The sequence below is a fragment of the Patella vulgata genome, chromosome 3, assembly GCF_932274485.2.
Source record: "Patella vulgata chromosome 3, xgPatVulg1.2, whole genome shotgun sequence".
In the NCBI taxonomy this organism is placed as follows: domain Eukaryota; kingdom Metazoa; phylum Mollusca; class Gastropoda; family Patellidae; genus Patella; species Patella vulgata.
Window position 1 is genome coordinate 62,158,859 of NC_065881.2, and position 14,976 is coordinate 62,173,834.

The window sequence follows — 14,976 nt, forward strand, 5'->3', positions numbered from 1 at the left end:
AATTCTACTAGAGAGTTTCTGTGCCATAAAACTGTCTTTCTTAGGTTCTAAGCATGATTATTCATGGATAGAATTGATAGAGCCAGGGATCATCAGCCAGAAAGTAGGCTCCATTGACCACTCTGTTAGTCTGTATGTACCAGAACTTCGAGTAATTTAACTAACGAATTTTGTTAATATTGTAAAGTCTCAACTTTCTGGGTCTGTTCTGTATTATCTAGATTACTTTGTCTGTCAGGTGGTTAATTATGATTTTCAGGTCTTGATTATCTTAGGTTGGATTAAAACAATAGTATTCATACACATTTCATCAAGTTTTATGAAAGGCTTAAATCATGCTTATTTAAATAATTTACCAGCATGACTGACCACGCATGGCTTAACAGTGATAATGATAAACCTTTATTTATGGAAATTGAGCAGGGATAATGTTTGTCCAGTATCTCCTGCCAGTGAATCTAGTTATCATTAGAAGCCTAAGCACAGTCTAAAAGCATCCAAGACCAATTGATTTCTTATTTAAAGATGAACAGTAGACCCATCTGTGCCAGGTTCCATTATTGAGGTACCATTACCAGATGATCGAGATATTGATTAAGGCAGACGGATAAGACATTAAATATCCTTTGATGATAATATAGATGTATTAAAGAGTACCATATGAATTCAAATAATTCCATGTTTTATGTGATCTAAGGCTTAGTTGGTCTATTGATATAAATACTTTGCTTTTAATAAAGTGTATAATAGGAATTCCAGAATTCCAACTAAATGAGATTTGATTGCTGGTAATTTAATAGAGATATGTTAAAGAAGTTATTAGTGCAATAAAGACATTTTAATCATTCAGTGCATGTCACACTCTGGTCACACAAACTTCCGGTTCTTTTGTACTTTGGTACTTGATCACAAAATTAACATAAAAGACAGTAGAGGAGGAAGAAGTAAGTGACATTTTATGTTAGCATGGATCATTTTATGTCCATGCCAAAATCTTTTTAAAACCTTCTAAGGAAAGTTGGTAAAACTGATAACTGGTAAAACGCTAGTTATGCTCGGCGAAATACGCGAAGAGGCCGAATTGAATGTCAGTCTTTGGCATCTGGTTATTCCATTCTACACCAGTAGTATTCTCCTACATGGGATATGTTTAGCCTTGGTCATCAAGTCGCTTCATACAAATAGCGCTCGAAAGCATTCTGGCAAGCAATTCATGTGCCAATTTTAAAATTTTCATTTTATTTTAAATACTGGATATCAGAAGCCCAACTTTTCATGGTAAGATAACAATTGTTGATGTACATCGACCAATAAGTCGTGTTTGCAATGTCGAAGACTGTGGATGATATTGAGTTAAAGACTTAGCTACTTTAACATCTAATATTAGAAGTAAGGGCAGTGCTATCATGTGGTGTGATCAAAAGAAAAATCATCAAGATCTCTGTAAAAGATGTAAAAGTCACACTTCAGACAGAATTGTTAACTAGTTGTCTTTTACTCTACTTCCTGAATGAGAAACTCAATTGATGGTCTGACTTGGTATTTAATCATGTTGGTTGTGATTAGCACAGAAAACTTCACAGAGGCATGGACAGAACGATATAATCATGACTCTTATTTCCCTCAATTCACTAATCAGTTACTTGTTTTGCTAAGTTTATAACCAACAGCTAGTTTAATTTGTAGTCGCCATATAAATTTGGTTTAACAGTTTAATTCTGCTGTCAGTGATTATGACTGACAGTCATCAACCCCTGGGCTGTCAATAATAACTGACAGTTGACAGATGGGTCAACCATTTGTTCACATACCAATTAAAAAGAATAGAATCCTGATTATGTCCATCCACTTCCTGAAGTGATAATCTGGAAGAGATTTTGAATTGATTTTCCCCAATCAAAAGAATGGACCAGATTGTTAGATTTGATTGATGGCTACAATTTTCCAAAGATTATGTTTGCATGAATTGTTTTTTTGTTTTGCTTGTAGCCAGACACATGAATGTAAAATTAATGAAAATATATTGATTGCAATAGTCAATATAAGAAACTGTAAAACAGGAGGAATAAATTTGCATCATCTGTCTGTAGCCTTTCTTGTAACATACACAAAGAAGTTGATAGTAAAGTACTTAATCTGACTGCAAATGAAAATTATTTAATTAGTTTTATTCATTTATAATAAATTGAATGCTGTAACAATGGATGTATACACCATCTGCTTTTGAATTATTCACGGGGATGTCTGCTTTGGAATTCGATTAATGCATTCGCTTTTCAATCTTTCTAGGTCTTGATGTCATAGTAGCAAAAAACAATTTCTGCATTCTTGCAAACAACATTGAAGTGCTAAGATGAGTTTTATACCAAGCAAATGGTGAAATTTTGTACTCTTGATGTCAGTGTGTTTCTTAGCAACCCAGAAACCTTTAAATGTCAAAATCTTTGCACAAATATGCAGTTTGATTTAAAGGTTATGTGAGATGCACATGATTCGTTTAGATTTGGAGATCATATAACCCATCCAGTTAGATGAAGTCATGTGACATTTTAATGACTACAATTTATAAGAAATAACTACCATATTTGACTGTTTTTGTAAGATGTAAAAATGAAATGAAAATGAGAATTAACCAACCAGCGTAATGAAGATGGATTTATAAGATGTATTTACTTTTGTAATATAAAGTAAAATTTTAAATTACTCCAATTGACATTAAATAGGGTCTTGGGTAAGATATTTTTATTTAAAAAATATTGATAATAAGGTGACTCAGGGTGACATTCTTCCAAAAAAAACTTAGGCTCCGGCAATTGAAGTATGATCACCACAAAACTTAGCATGATTGTTCCTTGGACAATTCCACATTGATTGACAGACCCTTGATTTTTTTTTTTACATCAAATTCCAAGATGGTGGCAATGATGTCATGCTCAGTTCCTGACCTTTAGTGTACTTGTTTTCATTTAAGCATAGAACTGTATTATATACGATCTATGATTTAAGGTTCAATTTAAGAATTAATTTCCTATGATTCTTTGTTCATTTTGTTATCCTGGGAAAACCTGATCTGTAATTATCATGTGATCATGGTAGAAATACATGACGAAATCTGTGTAAACTATATTTCTGAGTATATTTTGAAAAAGTACAAGTGATATTTATGATTGATAATAAATAAGGTTCTTTTTGAGCTACTGTTGGGATATTCTAGACCCATTTCTCACACAGCCCTTGTATTATACTGGTGATGACTCATATGTCAAGTAGATAAGAAATATAGGTAAAATGTCTAAATATATCTACTGTAACTGACTTATGTACTCATTACTTATTGCATGGTGGTGTAACACGGATTAAATACACTCTTCAACTCTACAGTTCCCATTATAACTTTATAAATCTAAATGTCAAATTTACTCTTGCTACTCTGCAAGAACTAATACAGCACTTGTTTCATTTAATCTGAAATGTCATAGAATTATTTAATCTGTATGTTATTGGCTTCTCAAGATTTGGAGTGTTTTGAACTCTCCTAGGATATATAGACATTATACAATAGATTATTAGAGTTGTTTTCAACCAATTTCAACAGTCATAGATTTAAGTTTGCTTGCATTCATATCTCTGTTTCAGAATTTATGTGAATAAATATCTGCTTATAATTATCAAGTACTTATTAAAAAGAATGCTACAACCATAAACATTTGTTGAAACTAGATAAATTCACAGTATCGTGACAATATAGGACACATGGAACCAAGGTGTGCACGGTATCGCTACTGACCAGGCAAAATTTACCTCATAGCACACTGTATGACATCTTTCCTTCTTCATTAGTCCAGTTGGAGCAGAACAGTAGGGCTTAAGATAAATTTAATTTCATTTTGGTCAATATTTCAAAGTTACAAAATGGTTAGAGTGGAAGTGCCGTGTCATCAAATTGCAAGGGTTTCAACAGAACTTTAGTTTCATGTATATTGATAATTGTTCATTAGGATTAGACATGCTATAAAACCTCCATCTTGGAACCCAATTCCCCCCCTCCCCCCAGAAGGAGATCAAAAATATGGTATAGGCATGTTGAGTGATGTACTCTGTGTAGACATGAACAGATGATGAAATGATAATTTACGAATCTTGATATGATGATTGACAGCATCAAGTAAATATTTCAATGATTCAGCTAAGAAGACAAAAGAAAAAAGCCATTAGTTTAAAAGAACATAAAACAGATTTAGAAATTAACTTTTGTAAATTGTCTTGTTGGAAGTCGGTCAAACTATTTGGAGAAGAACAGATCTATAGTAATAGATACGGGTGTAGTTGTATATCATATCTGTCACTTTCTGATTTACTCAGCAGACTTGAGGTTCATTCATGTTTCTAGATCTCACCTACTACATATTCCAAACTATTGGATGTTCCAGTAAGATTATCATAGGTAACACGTTAAGAGAGAGGTGTAGTACTGCTTTATGGGTAAATCTTCCTTACTAGCACACTACATGGCATACCCCTCATCTGGATTAGCCTGGTTGGTACAAAAAAGTAAGGTTGTAAACCCCATTTCATTTCATTTCATCCTATTGAAATTTAGCATCAAATTTTCATACAGTTATGGCTCCTGTAACCAAAACATTGTATATTCTTTACAAAGCTTTTGACATTGACATATATATACTCAACAAATTTTTGGGATTTTTTATTTAAAACTGTGCTGGGATTGTTTGTTTCTGGGGAAGAACCCTATTAATACATCAGTTAAAGCCCTTATCGTCAGAATCTTGTAAACTCTCTATATGTTCAAATTTTTTTCGTTTCATTTTTCAAATTTGCTGGGTTTGTTGGGCTAGTCATAAGGAAAAATCCTGTCGAAATTCAGAGTTTCTCATTCCTTTTGCACAGTATTACTGCCCCTGTCACTGGCACCTTATAAATAATATGCAATATTGTACTTTAAACAAAATAGAATTAAACCAACCACCGGTAGTGATGAATTGGTTTCTTACAGGAAATATATCGATCATGTAACTAAGGCAACCAGTCTAAAAAAATATTAAACACATTTATACTTTAAACTGAAATAAAATTAGGTTTAAAGTCCCAGATGTATGAATCAACTGTATTGTGGACAGCCGTGTTTCTGTCTACTCTTTGTCGAATTCTACTGCCAAGGGTACGTTTACGTGCATGCCAATGTGTTCGCAGGACCTCAGTTTTTTGTTGCATCCAAATGACTAGACGTTGTTCCTTGTTAGTCCCTCCGTTCTGCACCGATAATCCACACAAGAAAATTAGAGGAAATTATTAGCCATCATAGCAATTGAACCTGGGACCTTCTCTGACTCCTTTATTTTAAGGTAGATCTTAGTGACATAGGACTATAATTATTTTATGAACTCCCAAACCTCCCAATTTAAGATATTTGAGACAGTAAGTCCCAGGGTTTCTGTTTAATGGCAAGAGAAGGTTTAGGTATTTTAAACAATGAAAGTAGTTCAAGCCCAACAATGTTGTACAAGTTTTCTCTAGTTGTGGTAAAGGAGTCTATAATATCATTGATTAAAGGTGTAAACAATACCCAAATCTAATCTTGTTGCGTCTGCTCTCGTACTTCAGGTGAGGATTTTTGCTTGAAATAAATAAGGTAATATGGTGATTACCCAGGGTTCAAATTACACAAGTAACTTACTTTAGACAGTTTAGTCTACTAAAACAAACAGGATTTGTTTGTATTTAATTTATCATGTGGTACCTTTGCTTAATGACCAATCACTTGTTCAACAAATTGGACAAAGGTAAGATAAAGTGTTAGTATCTGTTTTGTTTGTTCATTCAATGAAATGCTTTGCCATATAGATGTTACTTACTTATATATTTATATAGGTAAAATATTTTTCGTCCTGATCTTGTGTGAGGTAAGGTAGAGCTATAATTTGTCACACATGTAAGTAAGCAAATTGTCTCATAAACTTACATTGGTTGTAAAATCAAATTCAGTAATTTTCTGTAGACGTAATGTATATATGAATGTATGAATTGTATTGGTAGTTCATTGGTAAAGAATAGTTGCTATTCACAACAGATAATTTTCAATCTGTTACATTCACATTAAAGGTACAAAGAGATCCTTCTTAAAGAATGTCACATAAAAATAAATTATTTCATACATTTCTAAGATTCTTTTCACACCCAATTTATTTTAGTTATGAATATGTTTTTATGATAATCTAATCATGTGTAAGTATGTGTTTACTTGAGAATATGAGGTATGGAAATAATGGTAGGTATAAAATATACCTGAGAATATCTAATAGTTGGTGTCAATCTATATATTACTCTTTAACAGATGGCTTTCCCTTAATTGGATTTAAAGTAATGGGGTTTTCTGTTTGAGAGTGGGTCAAGGAGTTGTACTTGCATGAGTGGTAAATGAAACTCTTTTTATTTTGCCCATGGTAGTCTGTTCATAACATCTTTTCAAGTCACAGTTTGTGGGTTGTTGTAAAATTTGTTAAGGTTTTGTCACTGGTCTTCCTGAATGATTTTATAAGAAGTCTGGGTTACCTACTGCCACAGTTTGTTCTGTGGAGTGTTATTCAAACAGTTTTACGTGAACAGACCTATATACTGTTTTATTGACTGATTGAATAGATAAAGAAACTTGAGTGTTTCCCATCATCTGATTTACCTAGTATAACATCATTTAAACCCAGCTTGTGGTAACATATACAGCCATCTACTTAAAAAACTGACCTTCTTAGAAGATGTTTGATCTGGTCCAGTTAGGGGAGAGAGAAATTGTGTTTAATGTCCACTTGACACAAACTGGGTTAGGGTTGGGCATGCGACCCTACTCCTTGTGATGTACAAGCTTGGTATCGAAAGTATGCCACTTGATTCAATGACAGACCTTATGATCTAAAATGCACACATTAGACCACTCGACCACCCAACCATGATGGCCCAGTTAGCTATTAATTCCGATTAAAAGTGGCACTGTGAAAATATGGTCAACGTATCATAAAATTTATCATTTCAGATATTTTATGCTGCCTAATGTGGATGAAAAAGTACTACTATTGGCACTTCTTTGCAATGATTTAAAACAAACTTTAAATTTTTGTCTACCTCTGTATTATTAGCTATAAGGGGGGTTGGGTGGCCGAATGGTTAACGTGTGCGCATTGGATCTGAAGGTCTGTCATTGAGTCAAGTGGTAGGGTTTCGATTTCCCGCTTGTATGTGACAAGGAGTAGGGTCGCCTGTCGAACTGGATGGGTTTTCTCCTGGTCCTTCAGTTTCCTTCCACTACTAAAGACTCCTACGTGCAACGAATTATTGAAATAAAATTGAACCATATAATAGTCCCACAATAACCTAGTATAGGTCGAGTGGACGTTTAATCCCATTTCTCTCTCTCATTAGCTATAATAATTATATAAAACTATTTGCGTATTAATATTTGGCATTTACATTTTTTTGTTGTTGGCAATGAAATTGGCAAAGCTTACTGAAAACCTTTGGAAGAAAACATACATCATGCAAGAGCTAAATCTGCCTATTGCAGATCTTTCTTTAGGCCTGAAAAGTTATCTAAATTAATATTAATTAGACATTAATTAACTTATCCAGACCATAATCAACACTCGTCATCGTTGGCCTGCGATATTTACTGGATTAGGATCCAAATTGCTGCTCAACATTCATTCAATATTAAATCATGAAATGGATAATCTAGACTGTTTTTTATTGTACCGACTTTAGTAATGATGATCGAGGCTAGGCCGAAATTTCAGTCACTAAATTCTTGGTTCAGAGCGGATCAATTTGACTGAAATTCTCAGCAAATCCCCTTTACATTATCTAGTTTTTAACTATTATTGTGAGAACTGCCAGCTCTTTATCTAATCTCCCATAATAATGTATCTTTAAATTGGTGTGATTTATGTTTTGGATCTCCTTATATCACTGCAGTAATCTGATAATTGATTGTAAATCTTGTTTTTGTCTGTGGAGATCATTATCTGTGAAAAAGAATGAAGTTTTCAACCGTGAATTATGATCGTTGACTAATCCCCCTGCCTTGAGGCTACCTTTAGTCCCCAGAATTAACTTACCCTCATGATCCTATATCTGTATTATTGCTTATTACTTCGATTATATAAACATTTTGTTTTATTGCTATCATATTGTCTGCAGCTTAAATATGATTTAATTTTCCACTTGAAAAGCCCTTGAGGCTTTTAACAAGACTTTAAGTAATCAATTAGGCAGGCATGATTTGTTGTGGTGTAATGCTATCACACTACTTGTGCTTATCACACTTCTATACTAAATAATAGTTGGTTTATATTATTATGGTAAATATTAGTATACCTTTAGGCCAACCTTTGATAGCTTTATTTAACTGGTCATATTTTTTTTAATTAGATGTATGTATTCATACATGTACATGTGGAAATCACTATATCTACAGATATCTATATAATATATTGTCTAAACTTTAGACTGATGTATTTCATGAAGTATAGCAAAGTAATATAGATCTAATGTGAAGAAGAATAGAGTTTCCTTTGATGTTTTTTACTGACAAGACCTACATCATACCAACATAGAGTATAGCATATTACTTTAGACTCTCCATCACAACATTCTATAAGCATACCTTTTCTGTGTGAAGGGAGAATATTTTAAGATATTGTATAACCTGGGCCCTGTTTCTCGAAATCTTAACTAAAGATAAAATCCGAAACGGGCCCCTGCATGTTTGTGACTTTTATTAACTTGTGTACACTGTAAAGGATTATTGTCTTTCTGATTCCCCTCATGAAATATATATATGTATTGTAGCTCTACTGACTTGACAGAAATAAATTTTTTATAGCTCATTCAGTTCCAGGTGTAGAGAGCTTTCACAATCTCGATTTTTATGTTGTTGGCAAGCGTGTCCTTCTACCCACATTGCTGGTGGACACTCTAGAGCAGTTGTGTCAAACATGTGGCCCGCGGGCCAGATCCGGCCCGCCAAGAATTTAAATGTGGCTCATGGAACAAATTTCAACAAACTGACTTGTGGTTAATCTTAGAAACTAACGGTGGAAGTCATTTATTATTGTTTTCCGGTTTCAATAAAACTCTGGATTCTGTACTTTATGTCAAAGATATCTAAGTTGTATGTAATTACAAGAGAATGTGTTCAATATTATATCTTGGCAATTTGGAAACCTGTGTCAAGGACGTTTGGCTTTATTTTGATATATCTCCAGCCCACTTGTTTTAAAATTTTAGTTCATATTGCCCCTGAATCGAAATGAGGTTGACTCCCCTGGTCTAGAGGCTATAATAAAGTTGTCATCTGACTGATAATTTCCGATAATTACTGCCAGAGATATGGCCTTTGATCACTTTGAAAAATCTTGTGGACTCTCCAGAGGCTTAAGTTATCATCAGATTGACTTGAAAGTTATGCACGATATACATGATAGGAAGGAGTATATTTTGTTGCCTGGTGTTAAAATTTTCTCAGGAAATATTTCCTATGTTTTATTTTCATTTTATTTTTCAGATCAGCCAGGAGGAGCATGGTGAAAGAAAAAAAATTCCCTTCTGCTTGCAATCAGCTGTTTTATTACATTTGTGTGATCTCCAATTTGAACTACAGTCACAAGATTTCTACTACTGTGTGCGATTAAGTGAAAGTGTTGAACCAAACCTTGTTGTTAAATATCATTCTATCAATGGTGTGCAGGAATATCTCATAATGGAAGGTGAATACCATCACGCCTTCACTACGGATATCATAAAACGTATTCAGACGGCTAACGAAAGTGAAATAGTTGTTATATTACGAAATTGTATAGTGTCTGTAGCTGATGGAATAGAGCGCTTAAAATGGAATGAGGTAGCAGACGACAGAAGTGAGGATATAAAATCGACAAGTGCTTGTTCTCAAGAGAAGTCTATATCTAGTGATCTAGCTCGTGCAAAATTGAATGATTCCACTTCGAGTTGTGAAATATTTGAACAGTCTGGGAATAGCGAAACAACGATTGAAACCAGTAAGTGATGTGATAATTATATTCTCGAGTCTGTGAAATATTGTTGACTTAGCTCGTCAGTGTCCAATCATCTGGATAAATGGAAATTATGTATAGTCATGCATAAGATGAGGTCTTCATTTATGCGAAACAATGAATTACAGGATGGCATAAAATCTCCTCTTACACGTTTGTAACATTTTGGAGCAATTCTTGGTTAATGAAAGCTTTTAATTATACATATATTGATTTTGAGGAGCACAAAATTGTTCCTTTGATAGGGTTTTTGAAAAATAAATCCATTTGGTCTAATTTTAGATAATTTTATTTCAAATTAAAAGGAAATATAGCAAAAACTTACAGAATCAGTTTGATTGAAATGTCTGCTATGGCAGTTTATCTTTTTAGAAATCAAATTCTATGTCTGCATGTTAAAGCCTAATCAGTGTTTAAAAAAGCATTGGATTTCATAATGCTCAAATCTGAATAAACATTTGCCCAATATCATAATTAAAATTACACATTCTTCAATTTGAGAATATGTATATGATAATAATTTTTTATTGACAGAATGTTTAAATATTTAGACTAAGTTGCCAATTTTATCAAATCATTTTTATACGCCCACATTGAAATGTGGTCGTATGTTGTCGTTGCCCCCGTCCGTCCGGCGTCCACAAGCAACTGTGGACGCTCTAGAGGCTAGTATTAATATCCAATTGATTTTAAATTTATACACAGTGTTTAAGGTCATGAGACGAAGAATCCTATTGATTTTCAGCGATTTCCGATAATTACTGCCAGAGTTCTGGCCCTTTGTCACTTTGAAAAATCTTGTGGACGCTCTAGAGGCCAAAGTTAATATCCGATTGACTTTAAATTTATACACAGTGTTTAAGGTCATGAGACGAAAAAGCCTATTGATTTTCAGCAATTTCGGATAATTACGGCCAGAGTTATGGCCCTTGATCACTTCAAAATATCTTGTGGATGCTCCAGAGGCTAAAGATAATAACTGATTGACTTTAAATTTATACACAGTGTTTAAGGTCATGAGACAAGGAAGCCTGTTGATTCTCAGTATTTTCGGATAATTACTGCCAGAGTTATGGCCCTTTATCACTTCAAAAAATCTTATGGACGCCCTAAAGGCTAACGCTAATATTCGATTCACTTTAAATTTATACGCAGTGTTTGAGGTCATGAGACAAAGAATCCTATTGATTTTCAACAATTTCCGATAATTACTGCAAAAGTTATAGCCCTTGATCACTTTGAAAAATCTTGTGACGCTCTAGAGGCTTAAGTTATCATCCGATTGACTTCAGATTGATACACAGAGTCTAAGATCTTGAGACGAACAAGTATATTGATTTTCAATCAATTTTGATAACTTGAACAGCTAAATCCATGATAGTAAATGTTTCGTATACTAAACGTTAGCATTGGGCAGAACTTTTTAAAAACCAAACAAATTCTAATGATTTTCTGATAAATACTTAATGAGTTGTTACTCTTAATCAGATTTTAGTGTATTATAAATGTTTCATAACCGAAAAAAGCTTGACTGCCCGGACGATTTAGCTACTGTGGGCGTATATTTCGTTGCCTGGCAACCTATCTTAATGTCTTTACGAAACAGACCAAATTCTACATAATTTCCCCCAGGTTTTTTAGCTTTAGCAAGATTTAATGTGTTTTAGAGAAAGGATTATATTATGTTTGGAATTGATAAGATTATCAGATACTTATACCACATGTGAATTGACCTTCTGATTTCTGTATTCCATTCATTAAATCCTCTTTCTATCAACAGAAACAGGTAAAAAGGATGGCAAGTTGTTAGAACGTAGTAAATCCAGTGAATTTTATACAAGTCGTAAATTAGATCAACCTCAATCTGTAATGGATGTTGATTATGATGTTTTACAATCAGGAATAGCTGTTTTACCAGGTTTGTACTATAGTTAATTGATATCTATAAAGATGATCTCTATCGATTTTCAGCATTTTGCCAAATTTGTTCCACACTTATTGCCCTGGACTGACTAATTGTGGTTCAAAGTATATTGCCATACTCTACACAGAGTACAATGCTCGTTTGATTGTCTCAAAATTTTGATGATCAGTAAGTAATAGGGAAGAAAGATCCCTATTGAATTTTAGCATTTCACAAATGAAGTTCTTATTGCCCCTTAATTATAGATGCATGATCTGTTATGTTTATTGCAAAACTCGTAACCATCCACCAGATTATAAGTGTATTTCTTGATTGATTATCATAAAATTTCCAAGGAAAGAGAAATCTTATCAATCTCTAATATCTTCACATAAGTAATTCCAGCATTATTGCTCTTCACTTATGGAAAATATTTGCAAAAGTGATTTTGGAAGTTTCCCCTGACCTTCATGTACAAGGAAAAATCAGACAAAAAACATGGCCTTATATCTTTGAGGCTGAGAAATGAGTCAGACACTTTCGACAAGATGAATATGTGATGTGACTACATGTAGAGAGAATATAATATAAGCTGTTTTCAGCTTACAGTTCCCTCTATTATCTCATTTGCACCCACATTAATTCACCCTGTTTTAATAACAATTACTGATGTAATTTTAGAATTGAAATATGATTATATGTAGGCTATATTATTTTTATTAAACACTATGTCATTGTAATATACCGGTAAATCTAATGTAATGAACAGTATCTGTGTTATACATTCAGGATGTTATTATTTTGCTGTTGTAATTTGTCTAGGAAATAATGCTATTTTCTTTACAATTCTGATTCCACACTTACAAAATACACCCACCAGCATCCCACATTTTCTTTGTAAAAAGATCTCTCCCATTTCCAACGCTTTGACATTTTACATTGACATCTACAGTAGCTTGTGCTGTGTATGTACTCATTTGTATGCCATATTGCAAAGGTTACATAAGAAGACCTTCACTACCGCCTACTACCCTCAGGTCATGTTCAAGAAAACCGTTTACAATTGTGATTGTATTGTAATGTCATGTTAACATGAACCCTTCTCTAATTTTTATATTTATATAAGGGTTCAAGTTTTGAAATGTTACTGCCCTGGCAAAATGAAACTGGTTGAGATATCATGGTGCACATGATTCAAATCGTTATTATGCCATAGTTACCATAAGCTTTGGTTTGAGAGAGTTACATGTAACTAAGAATGTATAAGTAATATAAACTGACAGACCACTTAGACAATCAAGCTATTTGAATTCTGTATTTTGTCTGGGGATAACCGCTGTCTAGATAAATCATACAAGTAGAATATTATTGATTTCATATTAATGTTGGAACTGCAATTAGTCTGATCCTATTTATTAGTCAGTGTGCAGCCAAACTGCTTTACAAAACACAGACAATCTGAGAATACAGCAATAAAGTCTAAATTGTCAAAGTGACCTGCATTTTTATACGCCATTTTGTTTGTGGACACTCTACAGGTCACAATTCTTATCCGATTTTGATGAAACTTGAAATATAGGTTTATCTCCAAAAGAAATTGGATCCTTTCGATATTGGCATGAATCGGATCGAAACTTCATGGCCCCTGATTGTACAAAAATCCACGTTTTTAGCTTGTGGTCCCTCTAGAGGTCACAATTATTATCCTATTGAAAAAATGGTATGAATATATTACCGTTATACTATAATGAAGGTTGAGTATGAATTTCGTGAAAATCGAACCAAAACTGCTGGACTAAACGCTGCCCCTCATACGCAACTAGTGTAAAAATATGGTATATCAAGGTTGTGGACCCTCTAGAGGTCACAGTTTGGATCCGATTTGGATGAAACTTGAAATACATGTTTATAACCCAAAGATCTTGATTCCTTTCAATATTTGCGCATATCGGATTCTAACTCTAGAGGTCACAATTTTTATCCAATTTAAAAAAAAAAACGTTTGAATGTATCACTGTTACACCCTAATGATGGTTGAGTTTGTGAAAATCAGACCAAAACTGCCAGATAAAATGGCCGCCCCCCATACGCAAATAGTGTAAATATATGGTATATCAAGGTTGTGGACCCTCTAGAGGTCACAATTTTTATCCGATTTAAAAAAACTGTTTGAATATATCACTGTTACATCCTAATGATGGTTGAGTTTGAATTTCGTAAAAATCTGACACAAACTGCCAGACAAAATGGACGCTCCTTGTACGCAGATAGTGTAAAAGTATGTAATACCAAGGTTGTGGACACTCTAGAAGTCTCTATTTTTATCCAATTTTGATGAAACTTGAAATGTATGTTTATAATGTATGATCTTGGTTCCTTTCGATATTTGCACGTATCGGACTGTAACTTCCTGGATTATGGCCCCTGACTGTACGAAAAATCATGCTTTTAGCTTTTGGACCCTCTATAGGTCACAATTTTTATCGGATTTTAAAATGTGTTTAAATGTATCACTGTTACAGCCTAATAATGGTTGAGTTCAAAAATCGAACCAGTTGAGTTTGAATTTTGTAAAAATCTCACACAAACTGCCAGACAAAATGGCTGCTCCTTGTACACAAATAGTATAAAAGTATGTAATACCAAGGTTGTGGGCTCACTAGAAGTCACAATTTTTATCCAATTCTGATGAAACTTAAAATATATCCTTATATCCCAAATATCTAAGTCCATTTCCATATTTGTGCATATCAGACCGTATTGTCCTGGATTATGGCCCCTGGTTGTACGAAAAATCACTTTTTTTTTTTAGCTTGTTCTTTATCCATCTCCTGCAAAATGTGGGGGTATCTTGCCTGGCAACAGCTAGTTGGTAAGAAAAATAGATGGTACACAAAGAGTCAAATAATAGATTCATATATATTAATGCAAATATAGGAACATGAACTTGCCACAGAACAAGGCCTGCCTAACAGATGTGGCATCATGCGTCTT

General features: G+C 33.6%; 1 protein-coding gene across 7 annotated transcripts in view; it reads left to right on the top strand.

Annotated features, from left to right (window-relative positions):
* Positions 1 to 14,976, top strand: part of LOC126814486 (pleckstrin homology domain-containing family G member 4B) — an 88,506-nt gene that overhangs the window by 37,822 nt on the left and 35,708 nt on the right. For all 7 annotated transcript variants that reach the window (XR_008787704.1, XM_056099874.1, XM_056099870.1 and 4 more), the window contains 2 exons: positions 9,572 to 10,064; positions 11,860 to 11,997. Coding sequence is in view for 6 of the 7 variants with exons in the window: in XM_056099874.1 (XP_055955849.1) it covers positions 9,572 to 10,064; positions 11,860 to 11,997 (631 nt within the window). In the remaining variant the exon portion in view is untranslated. The remainder of the gene's footprint in view (positions 1 to 9,571; positions 10,065 to 11,859; positions 11,998 to 14,976) is intronic.